At 39.8% G+C, this 17002-nt stretch overlaps 2 protein-coding genes across 3 annotated transcripts in view; one reads left to right on the forward strand and one right to left on the reverse strand.

Moving 5' to 3' along the window:
* PRT6 (proteolysis 6) overlaps positions 1-13733 on the forward strand; it is a 66727-nt gene extending 52994 nt beyond the window's left edge. Inside the window, exons 17-19 of one of the 2 annotated variants that reach the window (XM_089143699.1) lie at positions 7920-7988; positions 8156-8259; positions 13307-13733. In XM_089143699.1, the coding sequence (XP_088999825.1) occupies positions 7920-7988; positions 8156-8236 (150 nt within the window). In that variant the 3' untranslated portion in view covers positions 8237-8259; positions 13307-13733. The remainder of the gene's footprint in view (positions 1-7919; positions 7989-8155; positions 8260-13306) is intronic. The other variant, XM_089143698.1, reaches the window with a different exon arrangement.
* A 90-nt stretch (positions 13734-13823) lies between these two features.
* LOC149023151 (glucan endo-1,3-beta-glucosidase-like) lies at positions 13824-16792 on the reverse strand. Its single transcript, XM_089143700.1, has 3 exons — positions 15661-16792; positions 15302-15572; positions 13824-14636 (listed from the first exon to the last, which is right to left on the reverse strand). The coding sequence occupies exons 1-3, from the start codon at positions 16702-16704 to the stop codon at positions 14608-14610; spliced, it is 1344 nt and encodes a 447-aa protein (XP_088999826.1). The 5' UTR covers positions 16705-16792; the 3' UTR covers positions 13824-14607.
* Positions 16793-17002: the final 210 nt, after the last annotated feature.

Consider the following 17002-nt stretch of genomic DNA (forward strand, 5'->3'; position numbering starts at 1 on the left):
CTGTGACCTTTTTATTGGTGATTAGTTGGATAATGATCTTCACAAATGTAGCATCAGCAATTGATACACTCTTGTGGCTGTAATAGTAGCAGGGGGATCTATTGGGAGAAGATAGGAATAGGGCTCTCTCTCTCTCTCTCTCTCCCCCCCCCCCCCTCTCGGTGTGTCTAAGCAGGATAATAACATTACACAAAAGCAGAGGTTTGTGGTTTGTGGCACAGGGTGATTAGACCAAGGTATCAGTTAGCAGGATTTGGACCAGGTTGATGCTATATTGGATTTCCTTGTGTTGTGAAGGTTGTGTTTTTCTCTTGCATTTGTACGATATTTTGGAGAATTCTAGAACTCCAGTTGTTTTTCTGAATTCTGCAAAAGGAAAGCCCAGAGCTGACTGTGATGTCATGAAATCGTAAGATCATTAAGGAGTTGGAGAGGTACTGAAATTGAAGAAAATAGAAGTTCATTTTTTGGGCAAGAGGTCTTGTGCTCGCAGCACGTTAGGGTCTCTCCTTTACATCCCACCCTTTTTGTGCCATGTGGAAGTGTAACGTGCCAATTTTAATGTGGTATCAAGCGGGTTTGTATTGTTCAACTGTTAAATTTGAAAGTTAGATTCATTTGTAATTGCAATATTGACATTATCTGATGTAGCTTAACAGTCTAGGGGCCAAGTGATCCAAAATCAAGGTTTAGAACCAGCTTTAGGACAAAAAAGTTGGGTTTTGTTAGGTGTAGTTGGGGCTTATGGGAGGCTTAAAAGCAAAAGGTTGAGTTTTTGATATGGGGAGAAAAGGATACAACTTCTTGAGTCAGGTTTGGGAGAGTCAGGGTTTTCTGTTTGGCTGGAACATGGATCAGACCTAATCTGTAATGCCTAGGAGATGCTCACCAAGTTTGGTTGGATTCTAACAGTTAAATTTCAAAATATGGCAATTCTTTATTTTAAGGTTTGAATTTAGGGTTCCAAATCAAGAATATCAACTTGTTGGCGTTTGGGCTGTTTGGCTGGTCAGCATGGCATGAAGTTTGAATCAAAAGTTTGTGGCTCTAATTGGATTATGTAGTATTGAACTTTGATGAAATTCTGATGGCTCGGTATGGGGATATAAGGTTTCTCTATATCTGGTCCAATAAGGGGTCAAATGGGGTTGAGGAATTCAAATAGAATTAGATTGGAAGAGAGAAGGGAGTTGGGGTGCTGGCTGGCAGATACCTGGATGGGGGAGCCTTGTTTTGAAATTGTGGAGGTTCTGGAGTGGCTGTATAGGTTGAATGCTCAACCAAAAGAAAGATCTTGACTTATTGTCATCAATAACCTCTGTCAAACACCTTGATAATACCTTACCAAGGCCGAAACACTATTCTAACTTGGAACAGTATAGAGAACAAGAGAACTGACAGCAAAATTGGATGCTTTTGTTATTTAATCAAGGATGAACTTGATGCAGAATTGAAGACATATTTACGAAAGAAGAAGCCCATTGAGTCAGGCCCATCAAAAGCCTAAAGCTGTCACTTGAATCAGCCCATGGCTTTCATGGGCTAGGACTGTTTTAGTGGGTTAAAGGTAGCCCACATATGTTGAACTTCATAGTTTAGACCTAAGCCCAAGTCTAGTTTTTGAAAAGTCAATAAAAGGGGCTGTGGTTTGAAAATAAAAGAACTCATTGTCAAAGGAGTTTTCATTTGTCAAAGAGTTAGGTAGTAGTTGAGTTATTAATAGGTAGGTGGTGTTAGCTAGTTGTTGGATGTTACCATTAATGTTTGTCTCTTTAGATTCTAAAGTTTAGAATGTTTTATAAAGAGATTTATGTAAGAGGTGAAGACACAACTTATGAATTGAAATCAAACTGCTTTGCTAGCATTCCTCCTCTTTGGAAAACCCTTGTGTTTGATCAATGTAGGTTGGTGTCCGATCCAATCGATCCACCTTGCGGTGTGAAGCCCGGGTGTTACATTGTTATTCTCAATTCCCTCATATTGTCCTTTCAATTTCTTCATCATAGTTTTGCCCTTGTTTTGAAGATCTATTCAGCCTGTATTTTTATGTTATTATCCTTATAATACCACTCTAGTTTCAGCCCTCTTTCACACCTAACTTCTGTTTCATCTTAAGTTTATCAAATTTGACCTTGATTCCCTATGAAAGGTCCTATTTGGCTACTGTTTTGATCAATCAAATACAGTACTACATTAAAACTGATCCATCATTTTTTTGTGTGTGCGCGGGGCTGGGGTTGGAGGGCTATTTATAGCCTTACAGTTTTGAGTCCTACTATAAATAGGGCTTGGACTTGGAGTGAAATTAGAAAACCTGTTTGGAGCTTGACTTAGGTCTTATAAATATGCTCTTACATGGACTCCCAATTTTGGGCTGCTTTACTATAATTCAATTGAAATAAAAGATTGAATTGACTGAAATCAAATAAAGGACTAGAGGTCCTCATTTGGCTGGCCATAATCACAAGACTGCCTTTGCCCAACCGGATTTATTAAACTATGAAAAAACTACTAATTATGAACTACTAATGGGCTGCTGGGCAGCAAGCTAGTGGTTTCACTTGGCTTCCTAATGCTGAGCACCAAACCTGAGAGCCCTAACTAGGGGCTTGATCTGTGTCATTTGCCCTTGTATTTTCTACTGCCATCCATTTGTTATTTGTTGGGAACCAGGATGTTATGACGAGCAATCAGCGGAAGAAACAAAGAAGAAAAACCAAGAGAGAGAGGAGGAAGAATATCGCAAGATCTGGGAGAATAAGATCCTGTGGTTAGGTTTGTGTTTCCTAATCACAGGCTGCACTTATTTATAAAAGGGATTACAAACCTTCCTAAAATAAGACATAACTGCCCTTAGCATCTTGCAGCAGTCATAAGCTAAACAGGATGTTAAAATTTCAGCACCTGCAATTAGCCTAGGGATTGAAAGAAAATTCAGAAAGAAGAAGGAAGAGTAGAAGAAGAGTGGAGAAAGAGGAGGAGAAGAAGAGAAGAGGGAGAGAGCGTGCGTTTTTCTTTGGCTCTCCCCTAGTACTTTATTCATAATGTAAAATCAAGTCCTAAACTGAGTTACAACAAAAAGGAAAAGTACATATTGCTTAGAATCTCCCAAATCTACTATAAAGGACACTATCCTAGGGAGATTACTTGTCAACTAAGCAATAAGAAAAATAGAAAGTAACCAAACAGAAACTTAAGCTAAAATAGAAAGTGATATCTAACACTCACCCTCAAGCTAGAGTATATATATCAAAGGCTTCAGCTTAACAGAACATATCTTTACGCTTGAGCATATGTAGCAATAACAAATGCCGATAGTACTTCGCTTAGGAGATAATCAACAACAATCTTCATGTCAAACATATTCTCCAACAACGAGAATAATAGGTGGTGGTGAAGATGAACCTTGTTCATAAGTATAGCACCAAGTCACCAACAATTATATCAAGGGCACTCTCTAATTAATGCCAGTATTAGGGAGGAATCTCCACATGAGAAGACAAAATGTGCAATCCAAAGTCGCATATAAGCTCTTCACACGAAGGCTAGTAGTAGGTAAAAGTATGGGTTACCGCAGACCACGTAGTAGACAAAAGGCTATATGGGTTATTGCATACCAAGTAGGTAGATAAATGTAGTATAGGTTACTACAGACCAAGTATAGAGAGTGATACCATTTTGAAATTTTGCATGCTATTGAAATCGGAAACAGACAAATAGTTCGTCCTTTCTGATTACCTATTGTGACCAATGGATTACTTTGTCTTTTTGATCAAAGTCGAGAGAGAAGCAGTCCCTAGACTGAAATCAGAAAATATTGAAGCATGTCATTTTCTGTGTTAGAAAGTGATATTCAAAACATCACTTTAACAAAATTTTAATTTCCTGTGTTAGAGAGTGATACCATGCTTCTAAACTTAGAAAATCAGAACTATCATTTTTGAATTTTTTTTAATGCAACAAAATTTTTTAACCGGTAAGGGAAATTGATTTCAATTTCACTAATAAAGTTTTGAAAGGTAGACAAGAATCATGTTCTATCTTTTAACAAATATAACTAAGTGAGATTATAATAACCGTCAACAGAACCAGATCATTATTATGCATCATCTCTGGATCAGGTTTGATATGTTTTTTCTTTAGTAGAAGGAGGTGAGGACTAAATGTATCATAGTTTACCCTTGGCCAAGATGTAGACCAGCTTGGACCCACAATAGGGCATGCAAAAACATGTCTTAAGCATATAATCCAGTGAACATCACAACCCAAAGAGCTGAAGGAAGAAAAACAACAGGAGGTTCTATTCAACAATGTTAGAACTAAAAAAAACTTGGCGTATTTTAAATAATACCAGTGCAGATTCCTTTGACAGCAGCAAGTGAGAAAATGCAGGCGGATTTGAAATCATACCAGGGCAGATTCCTTCAACAGCAGCAAGAAATAACAATATCCAGCATACCTTGTACATCATACTTGTGCAGTAAAAATCTCAGGGAATTTTCCAATAGTAATTGAGTTCATCGGCTCCTCTGGGGTCTCTGATTGTAGCAGGGATGGATTACCTCATTAGTGTTCTTAGAAGAGGGATCTGGGTCATTAGTAGAGTAGAAATGGGTGTCTGCACGCTAAAAAGGGAAAGAAAGAATGAACTGTTCAGAAGAAAGAAGAGAATGCTTCAGCTGGTTATAGGTGCTCTGATTCCATGTTAGAAACCAGGATTCTGAAACCAGCAATCAGCAGGATAAACGAAGAAGAAAAAGCAGAGAATGATGAGGAAGTATATCGCAAGATTTGGGAGAATAAGATTCTGCATATACGCTTCTGTCCTAGGTTAATCGATGGGCGAGGGGCTTATTTATAGCCTTACATAAGAAATCCTGAAATTAGGACTCAGAAATTGATTTAAACTAGGAAAATAGAAACTAACTAGCCTAAACTGACTTAAGACTCTTATAACTGAAATATAACATTCAAGAAGACTATTCTGCCGTTACAAATTAGGTTTGGCAGAATTTACAGTAATTGAATTATTTTTGTACTTACCGTACACACTAAATTTTTGGGCCCATAGTACAGACTCATGACTACACAAAAACATGTTAAACAGAGGTCTAACATCCATATCTATTAACCTTAGGTTGATTTTAAAGGAGAATAGGCCATTCTGGTGTTGGATCTATATCATTATCACTCCAAAGAATCTTGATAACCACCCTAAACTGAGTATGAATTTCAGCAACAAAGGCACACAAAACATAAAAAAACTCTTAATGATTTTTCATTAAATATATATAGGTAATTTTGGAATAATCCACAAAAGTAACAGAATACTGAAATCCCAAAATAGAAGTAACGGGACATGGTCCGTGCATATCAGAATGAACAAGAGAAAAGGGTTTTATTAGCTTGAATGTTGACCCGCAAGGGATAGCTCAAATAATGAAGCTTCCCACATTGATGTGACTCACAAGGTAAAGAAGAAATTTTACATAAACGATTATAAAAAAATTTCAGACTGTCAAATGAAGGATGGCCCTGACAGTAGTGAATTTGGTGAGAGTAGACGTGCTCAAACATGCATTGAGGAAGTGTTGTCAAACAAGTACAGCACTCACAAGTCACAGTCTCTCCTAAGCGTCATCTTCGTCATAAAATCATGAAACACACAATAACCAGGAAAGAAAGTGACTGAACAGTTGTAAGTTGTGGGTAGTTTATGAACGGATAACAAGTTGAATGGTTTGGAGTGAAAGATGCTGAAGCTGAATTATTAGTGGAGCTGGACTTGTGAAATCTCTCTAGACACATGTAGTGCTTGGGAAAAAGTCTCAAACTATGAATGCTACCTTATCTCCCCGTAGAGTTTGTGACCTTTCTAGATCAAGTTCCTCCCCAAGTCCTTCGAAAAATGCCTTGACTGCTAACTATTCCTGTTGATTTGCATCCCAACCACATTGAAATAATTGGTAAAATAGCATTCAACTCCTCATACATTTTCTTGAAGTCTGCAAATATTGGGTTAAAGGTCTCTTTTTCCTGTCAACCCTATAAAATTCTTGTGACACCTCAGAGATGCGGGAAAGATTGTTCTGTCCAGAGTATAAAATGTTCAGATAATCCCATAGCTCTGTCACTGTCAATGTGTGTTACTAGGTCAACAGTATTCCTCTCCATGAAGTTCAACATCTGTCCAAGAGTTTGGGCATTTACAGTTTTCCATGTCTCATTCCCAGCTGACACAGGACTGCCCCACAGCCTGTTAACACTACTTTCCAATGGAAATTGGTGGTCCCTTCTAGTTTTTTGTTCAGCACTATGATGAGAAATAGATGATGTCATAATTTCAGTTATAGCAGTCGTAGGTTCAGTTTTACCCTCAGACATAATGCAACTCAGATCAGTGTACATAACTAAACCCTGATCCTTCTTCTGTCCAGGAAACAACAGCCCAAACCAGAGAAGAAATATTGGGCAGCAAGAGGCAAGCAAGATAAGAAGTAACACGGTTCCCTTACCAATCCATCAAAATACTTATTCACAGTGAGATCAGGTCTGGAAAAACTTAAACAGCAGCAAAACCAGTCTTCTGGCAGAATTCTCGACAACTCTAGGTGTGAAACAAAGTGGCAGCAATATACTAGGCTGAGCAGTCTCTTTGACCAAATAAACTAGCAACCAAACAAATAGGGCAGTAGAATTCTTCAAAAGTATCTGAAATTCCTCCCTGAAACAAGTGAAGAGAAACTTAGTGCAGGTTTGCAAGGTCTGATCCAATCTATCTCTCACAGAACAGTCCTCAAATATAGGATTCAAAAACAGTCTCCTATTTATCAGCAGGGTCCAAAGAAATTTCCATAAACCAGTCCCAAAACTCTGAAAAATTAGGTTAACAATGCATTACACATACTCAAAACAGAAGAAAGGGCATTCCAACTACCTTCATTCAAACACCAGTGACTTGATTCTTTTGCATTTTATGAAGAAACAGTCTCTCATCTCAGCTCCTCAAACCAGTACCCGAAAACCAACACAGAGTACTGCCTCAAATCAACAATTTGCTGCAAAAGACCATCAAACAGTGTTGATAGCTCCACCGCTCTGCTTCAAGAAGATAGGAAAATAAATCTCAGGGTTTTCTTTGTTGGGAGATCTTGAAGGATTCGATCAGCACAGCTCTGATACCATATGAACTTTAGAGAAGCAGAGAAGAGAGAGCAGAGAAAGGACAATAGAAAGGAGAAGAGAAATAGAGAGGGAGAGAGGATGACTGGAGCCTGACTGTCATTTTGAGTTCTGTAGAACATTTAAAAAAAGTTTACAATCGAACTGGAAAATCCCAAACAGGAGTCCCATATGGACTCACATAACTAACCAAATCCTTCTCAAGATTTAGCTCCTGGTGCTAAATCTCGTGATAATTATATGTCCTATTTGGCCCTTGAACTTACAGAAAGGCGGTCTTCCTAGGTGCTACATCTCGAAACACTTTTGTGCTGTATTTTGCCCTCGAACAGGGAACTTAAAGCAAGGCGGTCTTCCCTTTGTGGTGATGGTAGAAGAGTCATCTTCCTAGATGCCTTGACCCCAGATAGCTGGGAGCGAGGAACAAAGCCAAGTGTTTTTAGCCATATATGAACTCTTCATTGAAGTTAGGTATAAAGATTGTGAGCAAATACAGTTGGCAATTCCAAGCATAGTATTGATATTATGTTCCCTCACATGTTTGTTGTTAAAAAAACTGTTTAAAGTTTATGAAAAGGTGTTGGAGTAGGCACTTCCATATTTAGCATTGAGATCGTTTTCTTTTGTAGCACGTTTGTCGTCAAAAGCTATCATAGTTAATAGATGAACCAAAATATGACTTGCTTGGTCAGTTCCTCTCGCCGACTTCGTAGCATAACATTTTTTATGGATTACAGGATATCGAAATGGTAAGGGGGAAGCCATTGTATTTGAATGAGGAACGCTATACTGCTCTTACACATATGGTGAGTAGCTTTTCACCTTGGAAGTTTGTGTGATTTTCTTTAATGATTTGATGTTCAAATTGGCATCATTATTGAATTTTGATTTCAATAATTTTCTTTGGATTGTATGACCTATTGCTTAATTTCTTCAGAGATATATCCCATCTTTGTTTTATCTCACTTGCTAGGTGGCATCTCATGGCCTCGATCGAAGTTCTGAAGTTCTTCGTCAAACGACAATTGACTCACCATTCCTGATGTTAGAATAGAAATTATATTTACGGTTATGGAGGTTAGTCTTCAACGTCTTTCCCTGTCTCTATATCTTTTCTTGCGCTTACTAGTGCTTGGCACATTACTATCTGAATGAGCAGAGAAAATGGTTGGAAAATGGGAAAATATCTTTTAAGTTTATATCTAATTCCCTCTGCAGTTATTTTGTAATTTATGAAGGCTTGGGTTAAACTTTGTTGAACCATTTTCTTTATGCTTATGAAACTCATTGGGGACCTCTATCCACGAAGCACTAAATGAGATATTTAGGGGCTTCTTTATGTTTATCTTCCCCACTTCCCCTACCAGTGGGACCTTTTGTTTCATTCAGTTGGGAACAATTTGGGATGATGTGGTTCTTATTGTGCATCTCTCTCAGGTTAGTTTCTATGTCTCCCCATCTCATGACCTGTGCTACCTTTCTGGTTTATAGTAGTGCTCTTGGATTCCTTACCTTTAACAGCACACGGAACTGTGTACGGGGTTGACTAATGAAATAAACAGATGGAAAGGTTTATTTGAAGGCATCATTATACCATATTGACCATGCAAAATGTCTCATAAAATACGAGTGTAGTTACCAAGTGCCAATGAAAAGAGCTTACAAATGTCAAGAAGGTTCTACTAAAAGACTTTTCCTTCTTTTGCTCATGTATACAAGCCATATTGCTAAAATTGGTGAGAGTCCCACAGTTTCATAGAGCCAAATACTCGAATTTCACTCACCAATAAGTATATAAGCCATCTCTTGCTTGAGTTGAAAAAAGCTCCATCAGAGCCTTAAATTCTTGGCTCTTGTTTTTAACTATAGATTAGGATAAAAAATCTTGATCAAAGTTCAATCCAGGCACATCCTAGGAATTTTGTATTTAGGCTTTGTGAAGCACAACTAAACTCGTAATATTTCTACCAGAAAAGCTTGATGGATGTGAGACTAGAAAATAAAGAGCTGGTCCCTGTTCTTCCACCACCTAGTTATACACTTATACCCTATGTTCAAAATCTTGTCTCGTCTCAGTTTCTTGACTAGGTAGTTACAACCGAGATTCTGAGATTTATAATGTACCATGTTTCAATTGAGTGTTTCGATGGGTTTAAGGAGGTTCTTGGGTCTGATTTTTTTGTGTACAACACTACAGCCTAATTTGAGGCCAATAAGTTAATGGAAATGTTATTTTTGACTAAACCCTAATACAAAATGGTCTTCTTGATTCACATATGTCTGGTTGTGTGCGGACAAAACTTGATCATGTATTTTCACAAAACTAAACATGGATAGACAAGACAACATTGAGACTTCTATTAAAATGCAAAAAAAAAGATAGTGAGTAGTAGTCAAAATCTCAATTATAGTTTAACAATTACGAATACTATTTATATCATACAACCCCTTACAGAAATTTCAGCGGGATACTGAAAATTTAGCTGAGTTTTCGTCGAGATTCAGCCAACTGACTGAATCTTGTCTCAAACCACGTTTCATCTTGCCAAGGTCGAGATGGCCTAGATTTTGTGAGATTTTGGCTATACAAAGAGCCCCATTTATTTTATTCTGAATCATATTTCTGTCCTTTTAAATTCCCTCCCTCACTTCCAATTGGTAAATGATTTTCTATTTACTTGGTAGAAAGGATGGAGTGCTGTCACAGCTTTTATATGTAGGTTGTATCTGCAGGCAATGGCTTTCGATCCTGCTTTGTGGTTTCACTGCAGGCGTGAGACTTCCACATGCATACAGAATGATTAGGTTGTATTACTTGAATGATTAATGAGATCATCAAGCTTCTATATTTATAATAGAAGAGAGAAGAAACAAAATTACAATAATAGGCACTATTTTATGAGTTGTTCATGTGAATAGTGTTAAATAATATAACCCCAAAAAGACCTGAATACCCCCACAGTATTCTGTAGTACATTATTCAACACACCCCCTCAAAGTTGGAGCATAGATATGACAAGAATAGGATGTAACAACTTTCCATAATAGTCCCTTAGTGGAAGTATTAGCTAGCTGATCATCAGACTTCCCAAAGGGAACACAAAGTTCACCTCCTAACGTGTCCTTGATGTAATGCCTGTCAACTTCAACAGTCTTGGTATAGTTATGCTGATAGCCTGATACAGCCCTTGATCGAAACAAATCAACTAGAGGGTCAGTTAACCAAGATCTCTACAAAAACAGCCAATTCAAGTAGACCATAACTGAACGTGATGCCTACTTGAGAGTTAGGGATTAGGGTTAATGGTGGGGTTGTGTCAAGATGATGTGAAGGAGAATTGATGTACATCAAGCACTGGATTGGACTATTTTCCTTTGAAATCAACCTAGGAGGATAGGTATTGGTGTTGGATTGTTGGCCCCTTGTCCCAAGTTTTATGTGGTCATGGGCCTAAAAGTTATGTAGCTTAAGTATGAAAATAGCTTCATTTATTGGTTTAATTGGTTTCACTGTGTAAATTCTGCCCAACTTAAATTATAAGGGCATGTCGTAAGCTTTGAGAGGTAATTGCTCAGAAAAAGTTAAAGAGTTTATTGATAGCTCCCATTGGAGAATTTATTGTTTACAATTTGAGCAAGTCCTACTTTGAATAGAAAAAGAAATATAAATACAAGAAGGAATAGAGAACTAATCTAGAACTGAAATAGGAAATAAAAAGAAGGCAGAAAATAAATAAAAGAAGGAATCCAATACACCAATACGAAATAGGAGCCCAGACCTAATCCAAATAGGAGAGGGATGCTCCCTCTTAATACTAGAGCTAGCGCTAGACTGAGAGAGACTATTTTATCCTCTCAACAGGGCAAAATAGTTTTTCTTATGTTTTCTTTGAGTTTTAAGTGATCTAGCCTCAATTGAATGAGGGCCAATAATCCAAGATCTTAGATGAATAAGCTGTTAGCAAATATTAGGTTTTCTAGAGAATTTTGGCCAGAACTGTTTAGGGTTTCTTTTTGGGTCGAAACAGGGATGGAAAGTGGAGTCGAGGGCCAATATTATGTTCTCGAGATCTGGGGAATTATTGATGGATGACTGTTGGATTAAGTCCTCTTTCACCCAGGAGACCCAATTTAAATTCCTAACAAGGAAGTATAGTGTATTTTGCCTGTTCGATAGGTCCCTTTGAGCTCTGGACTTAGGGTTAGGGTTTTAGGGATCCAGAGCATCAAGGGATAAGGTTATGGATTGGGAACAGGGGCTGGAATTGGGTCCAAATGTTGGTGTGTATCCTAGGATTAAGGATCTATAGTTTGGGGAGACTAATAGTTGAATATTCAACTATGGGTGGATGGCACATGGGGATGGAGCAGGACTTCAATGTGGTTGGAATCAAAATACAAAATAAATAGATGGAAGATGGGGTGGAACAGCTGCTGGCTTGTCAGTGTACTGGAAGAGTTACGGCTTGTAGTGGACTGATATGCAAGGGGGACAGAACTAGGCAGATCTCTCTCTTAGCTGACACAGAGGCTGTATTAACGAATCTTATTAGTCTGAACTGTTACATCCGTAGGGCCTTATCTATAGCCTCACAGTTGCTTGCTTAGTTTTTCTTGAAATAGAAACTGAATTAGAATATAACTCTAATACTAAATGCTAGCCTAATAGGTTATTTAATAAAATTAATTTGGATTTATCAGGCTTGTGACTTCCTGATAAGGTCTATTCAATTAATGTGCATTACCCTTAATAGAGCTGACCTAATATAGACTGACTCAAATAGAAACTAAAAGACAGAAATTAGAAGCCCATTGTGGATCTTATTACGAAACTGTTGCTGGTTGTTTGATCGGCTTCCTTATGCTGCTGGGTAGCAAGCCTAGGGCTTTTTCTGCCTTGGGAGGAGTGGCAAGCCCAGGGCTTCTTCTTGCCTTGGTCCTCCCTTTGGTGTTAGGTCTTTTGTAAATTTCACCTTTCAATACTCACTTCTACCTAGAGTGGGTAAAGTGCGAAATTTTGCCCCGTGTGTATTTTGCTCAAATCTCAGCCAATTTTCTACCTTGTCCCTGTCGCCACACACCAACTAGCGTATCTGTACCCCTACTTGATTCTAGCAACAACATACCATTCGTATAAGGTATTTGTTGGTACTGCATCCCAAAATTCACATTATGGTGGTGATTCATATCATAGGATTGTTATCTTCATTATGTTGATGATGCTACATACATGATGGTGATGTCCAGTTGTGCTCGATTCTTCTCAACTTCATGTCCTGGGATGACCATGTGGTACAAAGTGAGTATCGGGTCCAACAGACACATAATGGCTGGATGGAACCAGGCCGGCACAGTAGCTTCTGTTAAACTAGGCCTCATTCATCCTATGATGATGTATTGTGGACCTCGGATATCTGATCATGTATGGTGTGTCTTATTCATTGTAATTTTTAACTGAGCATTGAGTTCTATTTGTTTGTGTTTGTTGTTGCATTTTAATGAGATTTTTAGTGTACTCTACCAAAATGTCTATATTTGCATTTGTGAAAATGCATTTTTTAGACTTCCAATTTTGCCCACATACAGTCGAGCATGTGCAAATCATGAACGCCATTTTGTGTTGGGTTTTAGTCGAAACTAACAATTCCATTGTGCTTATTGGCTTCAAATTAGGCTATGCCTATACCCTGAAAATCTACCCTGAAAAGCAAATAAAAACCCCCGAAAGATCTTGATGTCTTGGCTGTCTCGACCACCAAGGCAAAATGAGATTTTTTGCCATGTTTGAGATTACGGGACTTGTTGGTTTCTGAGAGACCTGTCCTTGATTAGCCCCACAGACTTAATGTGCAACGAATTGTGGGTATCAGTTTAGTAGTGTGGTGTCCTATGGGAGGCTCAAGATTGCTTTATAGTTCCTGCCTTGGGAAGTCCAGTGCTGTTTTTTGGTTAATAAGATCTGTATTCATCCCGCCAAAAGAAGTAGCTAAAAACGGAAATATGATGGAAGCTTCTCTTAGTACTAATTTAAAAAACAATGTCGATTATAGATGAGTAATCTTCTTGCTTCTCAGTTTATGCATTTCAGCTTGCGGATAACTTGTATTGCATGTTCTCTCAACAGTTTTGTGTTGACTGCCAGGCATGTTTTCCTCCATCAGAACTGGGACTTGAGACACCGTCGAGGGGCTGTGAGAATGCGTACGGTTCAACATCTGTAGCCACTGTTTTGCTTAGCTGCCAATCATTATTCTCCATGCTTTGTCATCTCTGTATAGTTGCATGTGTTATGGTGTGCAATCTTCTCGCTAGTGTGAGGGTTGTATGGGCCTCCCATCTTCCTATTTGATCGGCCAAAACCAGCAACTGATCTGAGCCCTGAGAGCAGGTAATCCTGGGTGCTGTCCCCTGCGGTTTCTGTGCTGGTTTTGGGTTGTGGAAAGGTTGAAGATGTATATTTGGAGTTGAAAGTTCTGTTGTACATAGAAATCAAGATATTGTAAAGGCTTCGACTGACTTCAAATAATTTCATTGTTTCGTAAGCTTCCAAACCTGGGTGCTTGGTATTTCGAGACTGAATTTTTGGGGTTTTTGAATTGCTGGTGAGCTGAGCTTCTTGGCGGCCCCAGGACAGGAAGCTAATATCGGATCATAGTTCAAGGAATTGGTCTCAGGCGCAAATTCCGGGCTGACCAGCAGTGGGTCCACTCATTAAAGCTATCTAACACTTGTGTTGAGGAATTTCCAACCGTTCCACCATTAACTCATCCATGTTTGCATTCAAGCTTCACTGGTTTATGGTGGTCTGAGGGAAAGGCTGTTCGACGATTCTTCACCAATCACCATAGTTCATTATCCATATCGAGTTATCACCGTCGATGAAGAAAATTTTCTTTCAGGCAACGGTCAGCTAAAATCAGTGATTATGTCGTTTGAGGAATTCACAACTGGAAACTAGATCATCCGTAAAAAGTAATCCTCCTTTTAGTTTCAAGTGCAGGTACATTTGATTAATTAAAAAAATAAAATAAAATAAAATAAAACAGATGTTGAGACTCGAGAGCATCGTGTACGTTATCTACTAAAATGGAGAAGTAGGATACAAACCTATCTATCTTAATATTAGACATTTAGACGTTAAAAGCATCACGCAACCGTCCTCCTAAATCAATCATCAGGAGAATGGAAATGGAATGCCTTGGGTTGAAAAGCTCGTCCCTTCCCCAAAATCTAATTCACTATTATAGATAAAAATGGATGGACGATACTTTCTATATAACACAAGTATGTTGGGCAATAATGAAATAAATAGTTAGAAATGGATGCCAAAGATTACAACAGGTCTCTCTCGAGTCCCCCGAGTCTCCATCCACAGGACGATTTCATACTCTGATGTTTTCAACGCACTTTCATGATTTCATCTCCCTAGGAGACATATTTACACGTGCCATAACCTGCAAAAACCAAGAGAATATAAAATGAATTTAATTTTCTTTCTTTAAATTAAACGGATGGAGAGAATCTTTTCACCTAACCCATAATAAAGCTATAAATAACGTAAATCTAGAAACACAATGTATTGGACGAAACCCGGCCGAAATGCCACCACAAATCTAGGTGCCCCTAGAGATTCGTGCAGATGTCACGTGAAAGTATGACCGTTGCTGGGCGAATATATTTCTCAGTGGGCCCCACCACGAATCGGATTATCATTATTCATGATCGAAGAAACCGCCGAAGATGTAGCGTGGCGTGATTGGGATGACAAACCCCTTGCGTTACTTACACCACCATGGCACCATGGATGGATGGATGGATGGATGGATGGATGGATGGATGTGTGTTTAAACACGCTCAACAGAGAATCGGCAGTTTCTTCATTCATTGGAATTTTCCTACTTCTTTCTAATTGAGCAACGTATGAGTTAACTCGGTATGTGGTGGTGGGCCCCACTGTCGTATTCGATATCGTGGCTTTACATCTGGCAAGCAAGCAGCAGTAGCAACAGCCACCACATCTGGTGGCGAACCACCAGAGAATGCGATCCACACCGACCACGATCGATGAACCAAGAAAGAAACCAAAACGAAATGAAAATCCAAGGGAAGAAGTACTCACTGGGATCCGAAGCGGTGATGAGGCCGGTTTGAGCGAAGTCACAGTCAAAATCATGGAGACCGTTGGCCTGGTAGTAAGCGTTCATGGCGTAAGCTGCGTGAGATCTGACCGTGTCGGGATCAAAGCAGCTTCCCCCGGCTTGAATGGGCTTGCAATCCACTCCTGTGCTGCATACGTAGTTGATGTTCGCCTGGAGTGCTGCGTCACTCGCACCTCCCTTCGGCACACACCACTTTTTTGCAACTCCTGGTGGTGTAGTTGGTGTCACTGCCTGTAAAAATTTCCAACAACTACCATTACACCAAAACTCTTAAAATGTATAATTCCTTTCTTCTACTGATATGAAATTATCACATTACCTTCCCACCGCGCAAAACCCCCACGTCGTAAACTGGGGTGAAGTCCGGCTGAAAAAGGCCGAAGTTCCGTTCTGCAATCGGACCTGGTTTGAGATTCTCGTTGAACAAGGAGAAGATGTAAGTCTCGAACTGTCGTTTAGGCATCAACGGAGTGCCGCGTCCAGAGCTAACGAATTTCACTACACCGCCATTGTAGGATTGTGCGCTCTCCACGTCCACACCCAGCTGATTTGGCTCGCCGGCCGACGGCCACCCAGTCTCCGCCACCACAATGTCCACATCGCCGTACCCCAACCTATTCATTGCAGAGTAGACGGCGTCGAGCTGCGCTTCGAACATATTGGTGTACCTGATCTTCGTGTACTTGTCGTAGATCCCTGGGTTGTGCTTGAACAGAGCATAGTTCAAAGTTTTAGCGGAGTAACCGAAGTAAGGGTATGGATTCACCATGAAAGGAGATTTGGTATCTCTGTGGTACTGAAGCATCGGTGCGAAGATGACCCTGTCGTACCCACGCCGGAATCTGCCGATGCTTGGTGGCTCCGAGGCGGAGAGGATTCCGAGAGAGTGAGGGGTGGATACCTGAACGTCGTTGATCCCTGCCTCTTTCAGAGCGGCGTGGAGGGATTTCATGGCAGGGAGAAGCCTGGAAATGAGGTATTTATCGCCGGTGGCCATGATTTCGTTGCCGACGGCGATTCGGTTGATGAGGGTTTGAGGGTGAAAAGGGGCAATGTTGGCCGCCACCCAAGCCCGGGCGGTGGAAATATTAGAGAGAGAAGTGACGTCGCCGTTGCCGACGGTGACTGTGACATAGATGCCAGTGTTAGCGAAAGCACGGAGGAAGTCAGGGTTGGTGTCGAAGAGCTTGACACGGTCGATGATGGTGTTCTGTTTGAGAAACGAAGCGACTTGGCTGGGAGGTGGAAGGTTGTTGCCGGTAGCGCCATAGTTTACACCTATGGCGGCAGATTCATGAACAAGGAGGCCTGAGACGAGAGCTACAAAGAAGAAGAAGAAGAAAGTCCCTTTGACGTCGGCCATGGCTGGCGTAGTTAGCAGCAGATCAAGGAGCGTCAAAGTTTAGCAAAGGCAAACCAAAGAACGAAGAAACATCTGGGATTTGGCTCTGTTCCATTATGACTTATTTATAGAGGACGGAAAGGCGAAACTCAATGAAGAATTATATTAAATTATTAAACAAGAAAAATGAGAGATAAGAATCCAAAATATTCGGTTTGACACGTTTGACCAGGGTGGCTGGCTGGCTAGAACCAAAATGTGAAAGAGGAGAAATGCGACTGGGGAAGTGAAAGTCTCGAATCTCGAGGTGGAAGAGTGG

Source organism: Hakea prostrata, chromosome 2 (genome assembly GCF_041222555.1).
Source record: "Hakea prostrata isolate BN-2017 chromosome 2, UWA_Hpros_2, whole genome shotgun sequence".
NCBI classification, from domain to species: domain Eukaryota; kingdom Viridiplantae; phylum Streptophyta; class Magnoliopsida; order Proteales; family Proteaceae; genus Hakea; species Hakea prostrata.